The sequence below is a fragment of the Lampris incognitus genome, chromosome 2 (genome assembly GCF_029633865.1).
Source record: "Lampris incognitus isolate fLamInc1 chromosome 2, fLamInc1.hap2, whole genome shotgun sequence".
Classification (NCBI taxonomy): Eukaryota; Metazoa; Chordata; class Actinopteri; order Lampriformes; family Lampridae; genus Lampris; species Lampris incognitus.
In genome coordinates, this window is record NC_079212.1 from 46,714,383 (window position 1) to 46,731,366 (window position 16,984).

At 44.3% G+C, this 16,984-nt stretch overlaps 1 protein-coding gene across 1 annotated transcript in view; it reads right to left on the reverse strand.

Annotated features, from left to right (window-relative positions):
* The window catches only part of cpne9 (copine family member IX), a 126,038-nt gene that overhangs the window by 22,456 nt on the left and 86,598 nt on the right, over positions 1-16,984 (reverse strand). The window contains exons 15-17 of the mRNA XM_056299852.1: positions 16,156-16,337; positions 12,788-12,915; positions 1,920-2,022 (exon numbers count right to left, since the gene is read on the reverse strand). Of these exons, the coding sequence (XP_056155827.1) occupies positions 1,920-2,022; positions 12,788-12,915; positions 16,156-16,337 (413 nt within the window). The remainder of the gene's footprint in view (positions 1-1,919; positions 2,023-12,787; positions 12,916-16,155; positions 16,338-16,984) is intronic.

The following is a 16,984-nucleotide window of genomic DNA, read 5'->3' on the forward strand; positions in this document are numbered from 1 at the left end:
CGTACCAGCACACCTAGTATCAGCACAGACAGTCAGACAAACAGACAGACAGACAGGCAGGCAGGCAGGCAGACAGGCAGGCAGAACCAGCACTAACAATTGTATTGTCAGTGCAGGTTCTTTGGCACACCTGCACACACAGACATAAAAAAGAGATCTATGAGTCTGTATCACTCTATGTAAGTAAGACGTGGTAAAAACCCTGGACTCTGACGTTAAACCAGGATCACTATGTATAGCAAAAGGCTTGAGCTACCTAATTTTCAATACTTTTGGGTGTGCTTGGTCAGGCGTCCTTACAGACACAATTGGCCGTGTATGCGGGTGGGAAGCCAGATGTGGGTATGTGTCCTTTTTGCTGCACTAGCGCCTCCTCTGGTCGGTCAGGGCGCCTGTTAGGGGGGGAGGGGGAACTGGGGGTTATAGCGTGATCCTCCCATGCGCTACGTCACCCTGGTGAAACTCCTCACTGTCAGGTGAAAAGAAGCGGCTGGCGACTCCACATGTATCAGAGGAGACGTGGTAGTCTGCAGCCCTCCCCAGATTGGCAGAGGGGGCGGAGCAGCGACCGGGATGGCTCGGAAGAGTGACCAAGTGCAATTGGGGAGATAAAAAAAAAAAAAGAAAAAAAAAAGGAAAAAAGATGTGTACAGCAGATTCCCCCCACCCCCACTCTGTGTGTATGTTTGCCATTAATTTATGTGTTTAAGTCTTTGTTAAATGCACAGAGCAGTATTGTATAAAGGTTGTGATACATTGCAGCCTGATAAAATGTTTGTTACCGGTAGAGAAAAAGTGATCAGTAGTGTTTGCTGAAAGCGCTGCTATACATGGAGCTGAATCTTCCAACACCTTAATCGCCCATTGTCTGGTTTCTTGGTTACACAATAAACAATAAACTGTGGGTACCCGCCTCTTAAACCCATTTTACACCCACAGCCCTATCATATAAGCTACACCGGCTCCATCAGAGCAGAAAAGCCTTTAATTTTTCTCCGCTGATCCCACCATCAATATTGACCGAGTTAATAATGTTTAACAGCGGGCTGGGAAATTGTGTTGTGAGTCCTGGGTGGCGTCCCCACCTTTGTCTAAATCCTCTCATGAAGACATATATTTTCTGCTTCTTTCAACTGCTCCCGAAATAAACTCCCAGCTACACCAGTAGCTCAGGTTATAGAAGATTAAATATATTCTCACAAAAGACGAGGCTGATTCATCCACAAAACATCTTCATCTTGGAAACAGCACCATTCAGGCGTTTGGGGGAAGAAGTGCTGATGACAGTTCATGTCGCTAAGTTACTGTTTGGATGTCATTTCGTGCGTCATTGTTGATAAAGGGTAAACTATTTTAAACTCTGAGCACTGTCTGATCCGAGCAGTAAAAAGACTGCACTCACTCCTCACTGAGATGCTGTTATGCACGTTGAGACCCTATGAGGAATTGTCCTTTCCACTGGAAGTGCATTTGGAAGAAGTCAGTAACATGCAGAAAGATCCATGGTTAACTTGGGGGGGGGGGGGAGAGGGGGAAGGGGAGAGAGATTGAAAGAGAGGGGGAGAGCGAGAGTGACGGGGGGAGAGAAAGAGAGGGGGGAGGGAGGGGAGAGAGAGGGGGGGAGAGAGAAAGATAGAGAGAGGGGGAGAGAGAAAGATAGAAGGGGGAGAGAAAAATAGAGAGTGAGGAGCTGGGCTGAGAGAGGGGGAGGAGGGAGGGAGAGAGAGAGAAAGGGGGGAGAGAGATATAGAGAGAAAGGGGGAGAGAAAGATAGAGATAGAGGGGGACAGGAGGAGAGAGAGATAAAGAGAGAGAGAGATAAAGAGAGAGAGAGAGAGAGAGAGAGAGAGAGAGAGAGAGAGAGAGAGAGAGAGAGAGAGAGAGAGAGAGAGAGAGAGAGAGTGTTTGTGTTTACTTACATTGACCACAGCCTCTTTGGTCTGGACCATGTCAGATATCACCCCATCTGTGATTATTAACAGGACAAAGTACTGAGAGCCGTCTGTAATCTCTGCAGCACAGCTGGCACAGTACACACACACACACACACACACACACACACACACACACACACACACACACACACACACACACACACACACACACACACACACACAAAGTTAGATACCTAAAAGTAGTTCTCAGAAACATTCGCACATCCTATGTGGGCCAGGTTGGGCTTGGGCTGAACCGAGCCAAAAGAACCGTGACAACAGGTGAAAACAGATGTCATTACACTGAAACTTTTCTTTTTCGTTATTTGAACATGCAGGAGACACAACTGGAAGACAAGTCATCAAACTGAGGCAAATATTTCATGTAAGACAGACCTGTCCCACATCACCCAGTTGTTTGTAACATAAAACTTAAAAGCTCAATCATCTGTAGCAGAAATCATTTTTCACAGAATTACGAAATTATTGTGTCATACAGGCACAATCATTTTTGTCTGATTTTTATACTTATTCTTTTCCCTGGTGGTCCCACAAGGAAAACACGTGGATTTACCCACACTGGCCATCGCCTGTGGCTGATAGCTTACCAGATGAGTCTGTAGTGATTTTTAGCTGAGCTGCTAGTGTGTGTGTATGTGTGTGTGTGTGTTGACTCTGAGAACACACCCTCTCATACCCGCAAATAACCCTCTTTCCGCCTGATTGAACAGCACATTGATCTGTTGGTGTCAGTGTCTGTGTGGGTGTCTTTGTCCAGCTTTGTTTGCAGCCGTAATCGTTTATTTGTGTCTCTATTAGTGTGTTTGCGTTGGCTTCCTGTTTAAGCACGTATGCCAGCATACTCCAGTGCTTGTGCACATGCAAATATTCACATCTACGTATATGTGTGTGTCTGTCTGCTTGCCTCTGAGTTTTTAACTGAGATTAGCGTTCCCTCCTCGGTACAAGTGTGTGTCCTTCAGACCAGCCTAGACAGGTGCTAGACACACTAAGACCTGAGCGATAACACAATGATAGCTGAGAAATTCAATATGACAGCAACAACACGGATTAAGATCTGTTAGACCTCTGCACCAGCACCGATGCACCTACTCTCTTAAAAATGGGTGGATTCAGACCTGATGCTTAAGCATTTTGCATATCAAATATCAATACCCCCCCATTTTTCTCCCTAATTGTATCTGACCAATTACCCCACTCTTCCAAGCCTTCCTGGTTGCTGCTCCACCCCCTCTTGCTGATCTGGGGAGAGCTGCAGACTACCCCATGCCTCCTCTGATACACATGGAGTCGCCAGCCGCTTCTTTTCACCTGACAGTGAAGAGTTTCGCCAGGGGGACGTAGCGCGTGGGAGGATGACGCTATTCCCCCCAGTTCCCCCTCCCCCTCGATCAGGTGCCCTGACCAACCAGAGCAGGCGCTAGTGCGGCGACCAAGACACATACCCACATCTGGCTTCCCACCCGCAGACACGGCCAATTGTTTCTGTAGGGATGCCGGACCAAGCTGGAGGTAACACGGGGATTCAAACCGGCGATCCCCGTGTTGGTAGGCAATGGAATAGACCACTTCGCTACCTGGATGCCCGTGAGTTTCAGTTTTAAGGGCTAGAATGGGGTTTGATTATTCAGCCGTCTTTTCTTTTGGGTTGCTGTTATAAGCTTGCACATACGGTGACAGTGTGCAGCAGTAGACTTCACTATACTGGACTTGTAAATCATATAGGATGATTTAGAATTTGGCCAAAAAGGATTTTAGCCTGCAAAATGTTCTTGTTTCTGCATCTACCTAGTAATATGTCATTGACTGTTGGTCTGGGTTCCCATACAACAGTTAATTGTTCTTGTGTGTCTGACATTCTTGTGTAAGAAGTGGGGTTGTTGTGAAGTGTCTGATGTGTTGGTGTAGTGTTCTGTGCCTGTCACGTCTCACTCTCAACCTTCACCGCTGGCTAGCAGAAATGTGCACAGGAGAGCCAAGCACATACGTCTCTCCCTGCCGGTACGTAGCCTCTCCAACAGCAAGACTCATGTAGCGCCTCCTCGTGGCGACACACGGTAACTGGGTACATCTTAGACCCTGGCTGAACTACAAGGGACTCGGAGGAGGTATGGCCCCTAGATGTGCGGTATGCAGGCCCACCGGTGTGTGGATATTCCCTGATGCTTACAAACCAGCCCCCCAACTATGGGTTAAATAGTGCCACTGCCTAGTGGATACCTCGGGGGAGGAATAGGCTACGGGAGTACACCCCTACACAAAATCTACGTCTACAGTTTGTGGCTGCTGCTTCTCCCTCTCGTAGCCCCCCTTCCCAGACACCCCTGTATGTTTGTGCTATGTTTATCTGTTGTCTTGTTTCACCCCATTTATTGTAAAGTGACTTTGAGTGTTGAAAAAGTGCTATATAAGACCGATTTATTATTATTAAATCTACTGTCTTGGTATATATTGAGACTTTGTTTAGGTCCTATATGTCGCCTCTGTTTCATTCATCTCCAAATGTAACTATAGAGTAACTGATGCTTTGTGTCGACTGGGCTGCAGCTGCATTGTATTCACATTTCATGTTTGTGGGGGTCTAGCTCAACCTTGTTGGTTAATCTAACAGTCCTTCTCGCTCTCTCTTGCTCCTTCCCTCTGCCTGGCAGGCAGGTGGAGTGTCCTGTCATGCAGCGAATAGCCATCTCAGGGCTACTAGACTCAGTCAGAAAGTCTGCGGACCTTATAAATGGAAAAGTAAAGTTTTTCAGTATTGCACAATGGTGGTCTAGCACCACTGGCTAGATGTAGCCAGTGGTGCAGAACCAAATGCCACATTAAACTGCACAATCCTCCCATGGGTTGTCACTCTTTCAAACTTATCAAATCCTTCGCATTCACATTCATGAATCTGTGTGCCTTTGCTACACAGTTTGTGGCTATTCAGGTCTCACCACATCAATCCTATCCATCCCGATGTAAGACGACCAAGCCAAACCTCAATAACTTCAGTGTCTGTTTCATTTCCGCCATAAATATTTATGTTTTTCTTTTAAGCTGATTTCATGCATCAATCACAAAACAAACCCAGATAGCAGTGAAATAATGCTGGCCTTATAATAATCTGTCAAGCACACAACTGCAGACAGCTGAATTTACAGAGCAGCTATATACTAGTATATATATATATATATATATATATAAATCCACTTGACTCACTGGATTATTTTGCTCCTATTTGTTGAGCACTTTCCCTACCGCTGAGTGTTTCTTTTCTTTTTTTCTTTTTTAAAAAAAATGTAATTCTGATTTTTTCCCTTTTTCTCCCAATTTAGTGGCCAATCGATCCTTATTTTAGTTCAAACACCCACCCTTGTACTGCATGCGTTCGCCAACAGCATCTCTCAGGCCGGCAGTCTCGAAGGAGACGCCTCCCCACTTTCGTGATAAGGCGACTTCAGGCCGAACCACTGCTTTTTCCGACACACACAGAGACGCATTCATGTGACGAACACAAGCCAACTCCGCCCCCCTCCCGAAGACAGCATTGCCAATTATTGCTGCTTCATCGAGTCCAGTCATAGTCGGATCTGACGAGACGAGTGTTTCTTTTAACAAAGTTTTATATATATATATATATATATATATATATATATATATATATATATATATATATATATATATATATATATACACTACCGTTCAAAAGTTTGGGATCACCCAAACAATTTTGTGTTTTCCATGAAAAGTCACACTTATTCACCACCATATGTTGTGAAATGAATAGAAAATAGAGTCAAGACATTGACAAGGTTAGAAATAATGATTTGTATTTGAAATAAGATTTTTTTTACATCAAACTTTGCTTTCGTCAAAGAATCCTCCATTTGCAGCAATTACAGCATTGCAGACCTTTGGCATTCTAGCTGTTAATTTGTTGAGGTAATCTGGAGAAATTGCACCCCACGCTTCCAGAAGCAGCTCCCACAAGTTGGATTGGTTGGATGGGCACTTCTTTGAGCAGATTGAGTTTCTGGAGCATCACATTTGTGGGGTCAATTAAACGCTCAAAATGGCCAGAAAAAGAGAACTTTCATCTGAAACTCGACAGTCTATTCTTGTTCTTAGAAATGAAGGCTATTCCATGCGAGAAATTGCTAAGAAATTGAAGATTTCCTACACCGGTGTGTACTACTCCCTTCAGAGGACAGCACAAACAGGCTCTAACAGGTACTATTTAATGAAGATGCCAGTTGGGGACCTGTGAGGCGTCTGTTTCTCAAACTAGAGACTCTAATGTACTTATCTTCTTGCTCAGTTGTGCAACGCGGCCTCCCACTTCTTTTTCTACTCTGGTTAGAGCCTGTTTGTGCTGTCCTCTGAAGGGAGTAGTACACACCGGTGTAGGAAATCTTCAATTTCTTAGCAATTTCTCGCATGGAATAGCCTTCATTTCTAAGAACAAGAATAGACTGTCGAGTTTCAGATGAAAGTTCTCTTTTTCTGGCCATTTTGAGCGTTTAATTGACCCCACAAATGTGATGCTCCAGAAACTCAATCTGCTCAAAGAAGTGCCCATCCAACCAATCCAACTTGTGGGAGCTGCTTCTGGAAGCGTGGGGTGCAATTTCTCCAGATTACCTCAACAAATTAACAGCTAGAATGCCAAAGGTCTGCAATGCTGTAATTGCTGCAAATGGAGGATTCTTTGACGAAAGCAAAGTTTGATGTAAAAAAAATCTTATTTCAAATACAAATCATTATTTCTAACCTTGTCAATGTCTTGACTCTATTTTCTATTCATTTCACAACATATGGTGGTGAATAAGTGTGACTTTTCATGGAAAACACAAAATTGTTTGGGTGATCCCAAACTTTTGAACGGTAGTGTATATACTAGCACAGGTACCCGGCGTTGCCTGGGGAAAATGTTCTCACCAATACAACCAACACAATCTGATCTTTACGATATAATCGACGATGAAATATAGGATAACTTATGATATGATACATGTGCTAAACGAATGTCGAAAAAACGAATGTTATTAACGAAAATCATCAAATGCCATCATTTTCAACCCATTCATCAAGCTTGTTTGCCAATGTGTGTATTAATCACTCAGCGCTCAAGCACCTCAGGGTAAACCAAGTTACGTGTCTTACTATCTGGTGCTACGATAGAAAGCTTTTCTGCACTACCAGTTCTGGAGGCAGCTACATACAACTGACCGTGTGAGAAACATGGAGCGGATCAGAAAGATTTACTCCAATCATTTTAAAAAAGTCTGCATTGGTTTATGGTAAACATCAACAGTCAAATGTTCCCCATCACCAATTGCAATTTCACAGTCTAAGAAGCCTTACCTGTAATTTTACAAACCCACCAATTGTGGTCCATCATTTCAATTTCTTTTTTGTTTTTTTGAAGTTGTATGTGGTCCATCTGGAGGTTTTTGTTTTTTTTGCTCGCTTCTCCAGATGGAAAATGTTTAAAGCCGCTTAGGCTAAGTTCAGTCATAATGACATAGTAGTAGTTCCATGAGTAATGGGGGAGATATTTTGTTTGTGGACACTACACTCCATCACCACTCAGTGACACTGTGAGACCATGAAGGACGAAGAGGGACTGCTGTAAGGGGACAGAAGAAGAAGAAGAAGCAGAGCGAGCAAAATAAACCCAACTTCGCAAATAAATCAAATTTTTTTACTTGGTTTTTGAAATATTTTTAAAACTGTGCAATCCTTGGAAAGTGCTGATTGTAAAGATACCTTTCTTTTTGTTCTACAATAAGTAGTTCTGGAGTTTTAAGTGAACATACAAACATAAACTCTCACTTTATATATATATATATATGTGTGTGTGTGTGTGTGTGTGTGTGTGTGTGTGTGCGCGTGTGTTTCATAGTTGTTAGCCAGTTAACAGAGGCGCAAAAGGTGTGATGAAAGACAGGCAGTGGTTAAAGAAGTACAGCAAGCTGGGTCCCCACAAGGGTACAACATCTTCAAACTACCGGCCAATAACCTGCCTCTCCACAACATGGAAGATCGTGTCAGGCATCATAGTAGCTAAGCTGAATGGGCACGTGAGTCAATACATGAGCAAAACTCAGAAAAGAATTGGGAATAACACCAGATGGTGAAAGAATCAGACACTGGTTGATAGAGTGGTCACCCAAGACTCTAACACCAGATAGACCAGGGGTGGGCAATCTTATCCAGAAAGGACCAGTGTGGGTGAAGGTTTTTGTTCCAACCAAGCAGTTCCACACACCTGATCCCACTAATCAACCAGTAGAGTCTTTGCTGAAGAACTTGATTAGGAGACACAGATGTGTAATTGCTTGGTTGGAACAAAAACCTTCACCCACACTGGCCCTTTCTGGATAAGATTACCCACCCCTGGGACAGACCCACTTGAGCACAGCCTGGATTGACTACAAGAAAGCCTACAATTCAATGCCCCACCCATGGTTACTGGATTGCTTTGCATACAAAGCCAACAGGACACTAATAGCCTTCATCAAGTGCTCAATGTGGCAGTGAAAAACAACACTAGAGGCCAATTGAAAGACAATCACACAGGTAACCATCAAATGTGACATATACCAAAGTGATGCACTATCCCTGCTGCTGTTCTGCATAGGCCTGAACCCTCTCAGTCAGATCATCACAAAGAGGATATGGATACAGATTCAGAAGTGGAGTTACCATCAACCACCTCCTATACATGGATGACATCAAGCTGTATGCCAGGAATGAGTGAGACATTGACTCGCTGATCCCTCTCACCAGCATCTACAGCAACAACATCGGGACATCATTCGGACTGGACAAGTGTGGTCGAATGGTGGCAAAAAGAGGAAAGGCGTTGAGCACTGAAGTAGTTGAATTACCAGATGGCAGGATAACAGACATATAGGACAGTTACAAGTACCTGGGTATTCCACAGGCAAATGGAAACCATGAGGAGGCAGCAAGGAGCTCAGCTACAGCCAAATACCTCCAGAGTGAGGCAAGTCCTGAGGAGCCAGCTCAATGGGAAGAATAAGATCCAAGCCATCGACACATATGCCATACCAGTCATCAGATACCCAGCTGGAATAATAAGCTGGCCAAAGGAGGAGATAAAGGCCCCTGATATAAGGACACGGAAACTCCTCACAATGCACAGAGGGTTCCACCTGAGGTCCAGCAGCTGGAGACTGTATGATAAGCAAAAAGACGGGGGCCGACGGTTAGTGAGTGTCAGAGCCACTATCTAGGGTAAAACAAGGCACATCCACGAGTTCATCAGAAAGAGGGCCCCCCAGGATGAACTGCTGAGTGATTACCTCAGGCAGCTAAAGACAGAGTTGGGATGAAGACGAAGAGGAGATATCATGGAAGACTAAGCCTCTCCATGGGATGTACCATTGACAGATAAATGACGTGGCTGATACTGGGAAATCCTACCAGTGGCTAGATAAGGCTGGCCTGAAGGACAGCACAGAGGCTCTTATAGCAAGAACAGGAACTCAGCACCAGATCGGCTGAGGCAGAGGTCTACTATACCAGACAAAACCCAAGATGCAGGCTGTGCAAAGATGTCCCTGAGACAGTCCAGCACTTAGTAGCAGGGTGTAAAATGATAGCTGGGAAAGCGTACACTGTAAGGCATAACCAAGTGGCTAGGACAGTGTACAGGAACATCTGTACTGAATACAGACTGGAAGTCCCCAAGTCCAAATGACAGACACTGCCAAAGGTGGCTGAGAATGACAGAGCTAAGATCCCGTGTAGGGATGCCCCCCGAAACCCGGTTCTAAACGGGAACCGGTTCTAAATTAGTAAAAACCGGAGCATTTTTAAGATCCGACGTTTTCGGTTCTGCTATCAGTACTCGGTAGGTACTCGAGAAATCATGGAGTGAGATTTATATTGTGGCAATTGTGTTTTTCGAGGAATTTAAACGTCGCGAACATAATCTTGTTCGCCGTTTTCTCCATCTCTCTGTCTCTCTCTTACTGCGCGAGGGGCGGGGCTGTGCTGTGCTCCACACACTCGCTGACACACGCACAGACAGCTCTGCTCAAGTGCTCATCATGGCGGAGAGAACTAAACGTTCAAAAGTTTGGGTATATTTTTCAAAAGTCGATGACAACAACGCTCGTTGCCACAAGTGCAACAAATCATTTGCCAGTAAGGGTGGCAATACAAGCAATCTGTCGAAACATCGTTTGTCAAAACATGGTATTAATCTGCAGAAATGCGGAGTTTTCGACTGCTTTGCTCGTAGTGTTCCATCAACGTCCCCTGCAGGTAAGCCGTATGAGCCATAGATACGGAGTTAGCTAGGCTAATAACGAATTATTACGAATAGGCCAATAAATAAAATATAATTGCTTAGCTAATTGTTTAGCTACAAATATATAAGCCATAGATACGGAGTTAGCTAGGCTAATAGCCGGGCACACTATAAGTCAGGAGAGATCACGACTCCTGCCGGAGAAGGCAGATATGTTGATTTTTCTGCAGAAGAACTGTTAGGATAATGTTCTAGGTTCTTGTTTGTTTGAACTTCCGTTAGCCTTTTGCTGTAAAAATTTATTTTTAATATACATATTTTTTTTCTTTATCTTTATCTACTTTTATTTTTTATCTTATTTGTTGCTGTTGAATGTTGATTATAAAGTCTATAATTCAGACGCATTTAAAACATTGCTGCTGCTGAATAAATAATATTTGTTTATATTTATATAAAGTTATATAATAGAATAATAAAGCAATGTCGATTCTGTTCTTAAGTGTCTTTTTTCTTGCATAATAATCAAAAAGAACTGATAAGAGTATCGATAAAGTACCGAACCGATAAGCAGTACCGATAAGAGTAGTAGTATCGATAAAATCCTAACGATACCCATCCCTAATCCCGTGGGACTTCAAGTTCCAGACTGACAAGTAGGTGCTGGCTTACCAACGTGGTCGACAAGGGAAGGAAGACAGCAGTAGTGATTGACGTAGCAATCCCGAGATTGGCAACATCAGGAAGAAAGAGCATGAGAAGCTAGAGAAATACCAAGGGCCAAAGGAAGAACTAGATCGGACGTGGAAGTTGAAATTCACAGTAGTCCATGTGGTAATAAGAACACTAGGGGCTGTGACCCTCAAACTAGTAAAGTGGCTCCAGAAGATTCCAGGAACAACATCTGAGGTCTCTGTCCAGAAGAGTGCAGTCCTAGGAACAGCCAAGATACTGCGCAGAGCCCTCAAACTTCCAGACCTCTAGTAGAAGACCCGAGCTTGAGAACGACACACATCACTCGAAAAAGGGCGAGAGGGAGATTTTATATGTATAAACTGACATAACTCCCCTTTGCCAAATAATTTTCATATACATTTACTTACTTAGCCAAAACTTTTATTCTAAGCAACTTGCAGCAATTAGCAGGTAAATTTGAATGTTACCATCTGGCATCATGGAGTGCTCCATTGTAATTATTTTAGAGCCAAACCTGCATGTCAAGTCAAATGCATTTAGAGGGTGTTTCTTGCATCAAGAGGTGGGAAATAGGAGAATAAAAGTACCAAGTAGATTTGCATTGCCACAAGTTAGAAAACAGGCAGATTTTCTGTCAAGTGCAAGTAGAAAAAGGGCTGCATAGTAGTGATGTTTATGTAAGTGCGCAATAATAACCGGCCGGTGGTAAGTGACATTTATAGTAAAGTGTCACCAGAGACCCCTTTAACAATCAAGGTAGGCCTTGATGAGGAACATTTTTAGGGCTTTTCAGTAAGGAAGTAAGTGAGTTAGAGAGCAGGGGATTGTTTCAGCATTTTGAGGCCAAGTGAGAGAAAAGTCTGGACCTAGAGCTTGTCCCTTTGGTAGAGGTGACAGATAGTAACCTACCAGTGGTGAGATCAAAGAGAGCCTGCAGGAGTGTACATGTTAATGTGGGATTGCTGGTAAATCAGTTCTTCAAACTAACAGGGATTCCAACAGCAGGTTTTTGAATTTTATGCGGGCAGCAACAGTGAACAAGTGTGAGGTCACAAAGAGAGGAGTAATTTGCACATCAAGGTAGTTTTAAAAACCAAGTGTGAGGCATCATTTTGAATTTTCTGCAATGAGTGCATTGCACAGGCTGGAAGACCAGCGAGAATGCCACAGTAGGATCGAATGATGCTTAAAGTCAGGAAGCAACACTCCAGATGAGTGAGAAGAGTTAAAGGGTGGGTCAGATAAAAGAGAATAGAGGGGGTGATAGACTGCATGGAAGAAAGGTGAGGGAAATGGGATCAAGGGCACATGTTATGGGAGGTTGAGAGAGGAAAGGTTTGGAACCTTCAGTAGTCAAGGTGTCATGGGCAGTGAAAAGTGGCAAGACAAGGATAAGGGTATGGGTAAGCCAAGGGTAGAGGGCTGAATTGACCACTGATTACTGCCATTTTTTTCCCCTAAAAATGGAGGGCAAAGCCATTTTGGAGTGAGGGAGGACAGGGGGAGGAAAAGGTAGAAAACAGCTTGCAGAGAGAGGGTGGAGGTAGTGGAAACCTGGTACTCAGTTTTGAGCAAGGCTGTATGTGCAAGTGGTGAGCTTGACAGTGTGCATTCAAGACAGTTTTTACCCAACTGGACTGTAGTTATGCAGAGCTGGCGATTGGTGGCACCATGTTACATGCTAAACCAAGGGTAATAGCTGCATGTGATGGAAACTGCAAGTGGCAACTGGCCGGTGCTTTCACACATCTGCATGCATACAAACCACACATGGCAGGGACTGATGGTTAAATCCTCCCTGCATCACCTGTCTTACAACACACATGCACCCTAACAAACACACTCTCACCTACACAACCACTGCCAAACTCACCATGCCACTTGATTGATAACTGGCGCAAAGTTGGTGGGTCCGTACAGCTGTGCTGTCCTCAGGCTTTGAAAATAAGCTTCCAGAACCCCCTCGATGCCAACACAGTTGGGGTTGTCATTGTCACCACTCTGCAACAGATGAAAACATGTTACTTGTTGCTTGTCGGCAAGTCATGCCAAGCTAGGAAGGGTGAACAAGCAGAACGTGTCATTATTGTGACAGAAGGGACAAGTGTGTATATTTGTAAGATTGCATGTGTATCTGTTTGTGTGTGTGACTGTGCATATTTGCCTCATCTGTTTACGAGTGTATGCATGCATTTCTCAAAAAAGTGAAAGTAAAGGTCAGTGGATATGGGATGAGGCAGGGCTGGTTTACAATTCTTTACTATCTAGCGGTTTCTGACTGGCTGTTCTCATCCCTTAGAAGGAGAGAAGGAGAGGGAGGTTGTGGATGGGATGCTGGGAGTTCCCTGCCAGGCGAGGAGATGAGCCTGCCTCTAAATATGTGCAGCCAGCTGTTGCCATATTGACAACCCCTTGTTCTGACGACAACCTGTGAGGGATGCATGGAGCGTATGTGTGTGTGTGTTTGTGTGCAAGAGAGAGAGACAGAGAAAGGTCGTCTTCAATGTGGGTGTATATGTACGAATGGACTTATATGTGTATTGATTTTAAGTATATATTTCTTTGTATGCGTGTGCAAGTTCATCTTTGTGTATGTTTATGTGATGTTATGTCATGTTGTTGTATGTGTGTCGATTTTACGGTTGCATGTGAGCATGGCTAAATGCAAAGTGCCAGGTAGGGTAGGTATCTAACATTTATTCTGCTAGAACCTTTTTTTTTCTGGTGGCTTTTCCCCCCCCTTTTTCTCCCCAATTGCATACGGCCAATTACCCCACTCTTCCAAGCCATCCCGGTCACTGCTCCACCCCTCTGCCGATCTGGGGAGGGCTGCAGAACACCACGCTTCCTCCAATACATGTAGAGTCACCAGCTGCTTCTTTTCACCTGACAGTGATGAGTTTCGCCAGGGAGACGTAGCATGCGGGAGGATCACGCTATTCCCCCCAGTCCCCCCCCCGAACAGGCGCCCCGCCGACCAGGACACACACCCACATCCGGCTTCCCACCTGCAGACATGGCCAATTGTGTCTGTAGGGACCCCCGACCAAGCCAGAGGTAACATGAGGATTCGAACCGGCAATCCCCGTGTTGATAGGCAATGGAATAGACTGCCATGCTACCCAGAGAACCATTACTTTGATGACTTTCATTGACTTGTTAACCACAAGATGTTTAGACAACATCATGTGTTTGACTTAAACAGCATGTTTCCAGCATTAACTGAAAAATCTCTGTAAATTCATAACCAACTAAGAGAAAGTAATCATGTAGTGTTGAGTTTATATACTATACAGTGCATTCGGAAAGTATTCATACCACTTCACTTTCCCCACATATTGTTATGTTACAGCCTTATTCCAAAATGGATGAAATTCATTTTTTTCCTCATCAATCCACATACAATACCCCATAATGACAAAGTGAAAAAGGTTTTGTAGAAATTTTTGCAAATTTATTAAAAATAAAAAACTGAAATATTGCATGTACATAATAAGTATTCACACCCTTTGCTATGACACTCAAAATTGAGCTCAGGTTCATCCTGTTTCCACTGATCATCCTTGAGATGTTTCTACATCTTGATTGGAGTCCACCTCTAGTAAATTCAATTGATTGGACATGATTTGGAAAGGCACACACCTGTTTATATAAGGTCCCACTGTTGACAGTGCATGTCAGAGCAGAAACCAAGCCATGAAGTCAAAGGAATTGTCTGTGGACCTCCGAGACAGGATTGTATTGAGGCACAGATCTAGGGAAGTGTACAAAAAAACTTCTACAGTTTTGAAGGTCCTGAAGAGCACAGTGGTCTCCATCACTCGTACATGGAAGAAGTTTGGATCCACCAGGACTCTTCCTAGAGCTGGCCCCCAGCCAAACTGAGCAATTGGGGGAGAAAGGCCTTGGTCAGGGAGGTGACCAAGAACCCAATGGTCACTCTGACAGAGCTCCAGCGTTCCTCTGTGGAGATAAGAGAACCTTCCAGAAGGACAACCATCTCTGCAGCACTCCACCAATCAGGCTTTTATGGTAGAGTGGCCAGATGGAAGCCTCTGCTCAGTGAAAGGCACATGACAGCTCACTTGGAGTTTGCCAGAAAGCACCTAAAGGACTCTCTGACCATGAGAAACAAGATTCTCTGGTCTGATGAAACCAAGATTGAACTCTTTGGCCTGAATGCCAAACGTCACGTCTGGAGGAAACCAGGCACCTCTCATCAACTTGCTAATACCATCCCTACAGTGAAGCATGGTGGTGGCAGCATCATGCTGTGGGGATGTTCTTCAGCGGCAGGAACTGGGAGACTAGTCAGGATCGAGGGAAAGGTGAATGGAGCAAAGTACAGAGAGATCCTTGATGAAAACCTGCTCCAGAGCGCTCAGGACCTCAGATTGGGGCGAAGGTTTACCTTTCAACATGACAACGACCCTAAGCACACAGCCAAGACAACGAATGAGTAGCTTCGGGACAAGTCTGTGAATGTCCTTGAGTGGCCCAGCCAGAGGCCAGACTTGAACCCCATTGAATATCTCTGGAAAGACCTGAAAATAGCTGTGCAGCGACGCCCCATCCAACCTTACAGAGCTCGAGAGGATCTGCAGAGAAGATTGGGAGAAATACCCCAAATATAGGTGTGCCAAGCTTGTACCTTCATACCCAAGAAGACTTGAGGCTTTAATCGCTGCTAAGGGTGCCTCAACCAAGTAGTGAGTAAAGGGTGTGAATACTTATGTACATGCAATATTTCAGTTTTTTATTTTTAATAAATTTGCAAAAAATTCAACAAAAACCTTTTCCACTTTGTCATCATGGGGTATTGTATGTAGATTGATGAGAAAAAAAAAGAATTTAATCCATTTTGGAATAAGGCTGTAACATAACAAAATGTGGGGAAAGTGAAGGGGTGTGAATACTTTCCGGATGCACTGTATATAGATAATTACTGTATGTGTCTCAAGCTATGAGAGAGAATCGAGTAACACATAAACACAGTTTAACTCTGTGGTTTAATTCCTTCGCTCTGCATCTTTAACAGGAAAGAAAAGAAACTAAAAAACACCACAAATGTAAGTTTCGAGCTGGAACACTTAAGTGACTGCTCACATCATTCGCCAAGCTTATCTTTGTGTCCTTGTATTTTTATATCCTTGTTTTGTAATTCAAAACATGTTTTTGATGTTACCATTGCTACACAAATCTGTGTGTGTGTGTGTGCAGGCCCACGCTTGAATCTCTTACCAGGGGGAATGCATGGGAGATTTTGCCATCGGGGGGCAGTTTAGCCCCGAAGCCATATGCAGGAAAGAGCTTGTCACTGTCGTAGTCCTGGATAATCTCTCCCACTGCTTTCAGGGCCATGGCGTAGGCATTCATCTGGTAGGGACTCATGTAGTGGAGAGAAGTGGGCTGAGAAGGGTTACCTGGAAAACACACACACACACACACACACACACACACACACACACACACACACACACACACACACACACACACACACACACACTCACATGTTTTAAGGCCACGCTGAAGGCATTCATCTCAAAGTGACATAAACTTGTTAGAGAGGAGAATAAATAAACAAATGCATAAATGAATGCATCCAAATAGTAAATGAGACTCTAAAAACCACATACGCCATTTCCAGTGTCGGAAGACACGTTTTCAGCGGTTTCACCCAGTGCCGACTATGCAGTGTCTACGTCTAAGTTTGTGTCATCATGTGAAGTTTTTATTTTGAGGTTCGATTTTTTTATTTTTATTTTTTCTGCTGGGAGAGGCGGCATTGGATTGGCTGAGAGAGCTTAGTCTGCTGCATCCTGTGGGCCAAGGGACCACGGCCCTTCTCGGAGCTGTGCCCTAGAGCAAATGCCGAGGCGACATTCGACTGTGCAGTGTTTTTGTCTGCTGGGAGAGCTGGCATTGGATTGGCTGAGAGAGCTTAGTCTGCTGCATCCTGTGGGCCCAGGGACCACGGCCCGTCTCCGAGCTGCGCCCCAGAGCAAATGCCAAGGCGACATTCGACTGCGCAGTGTTTTTGTCTGCGTTTGTGTCATTGTGTGGAGGGTGG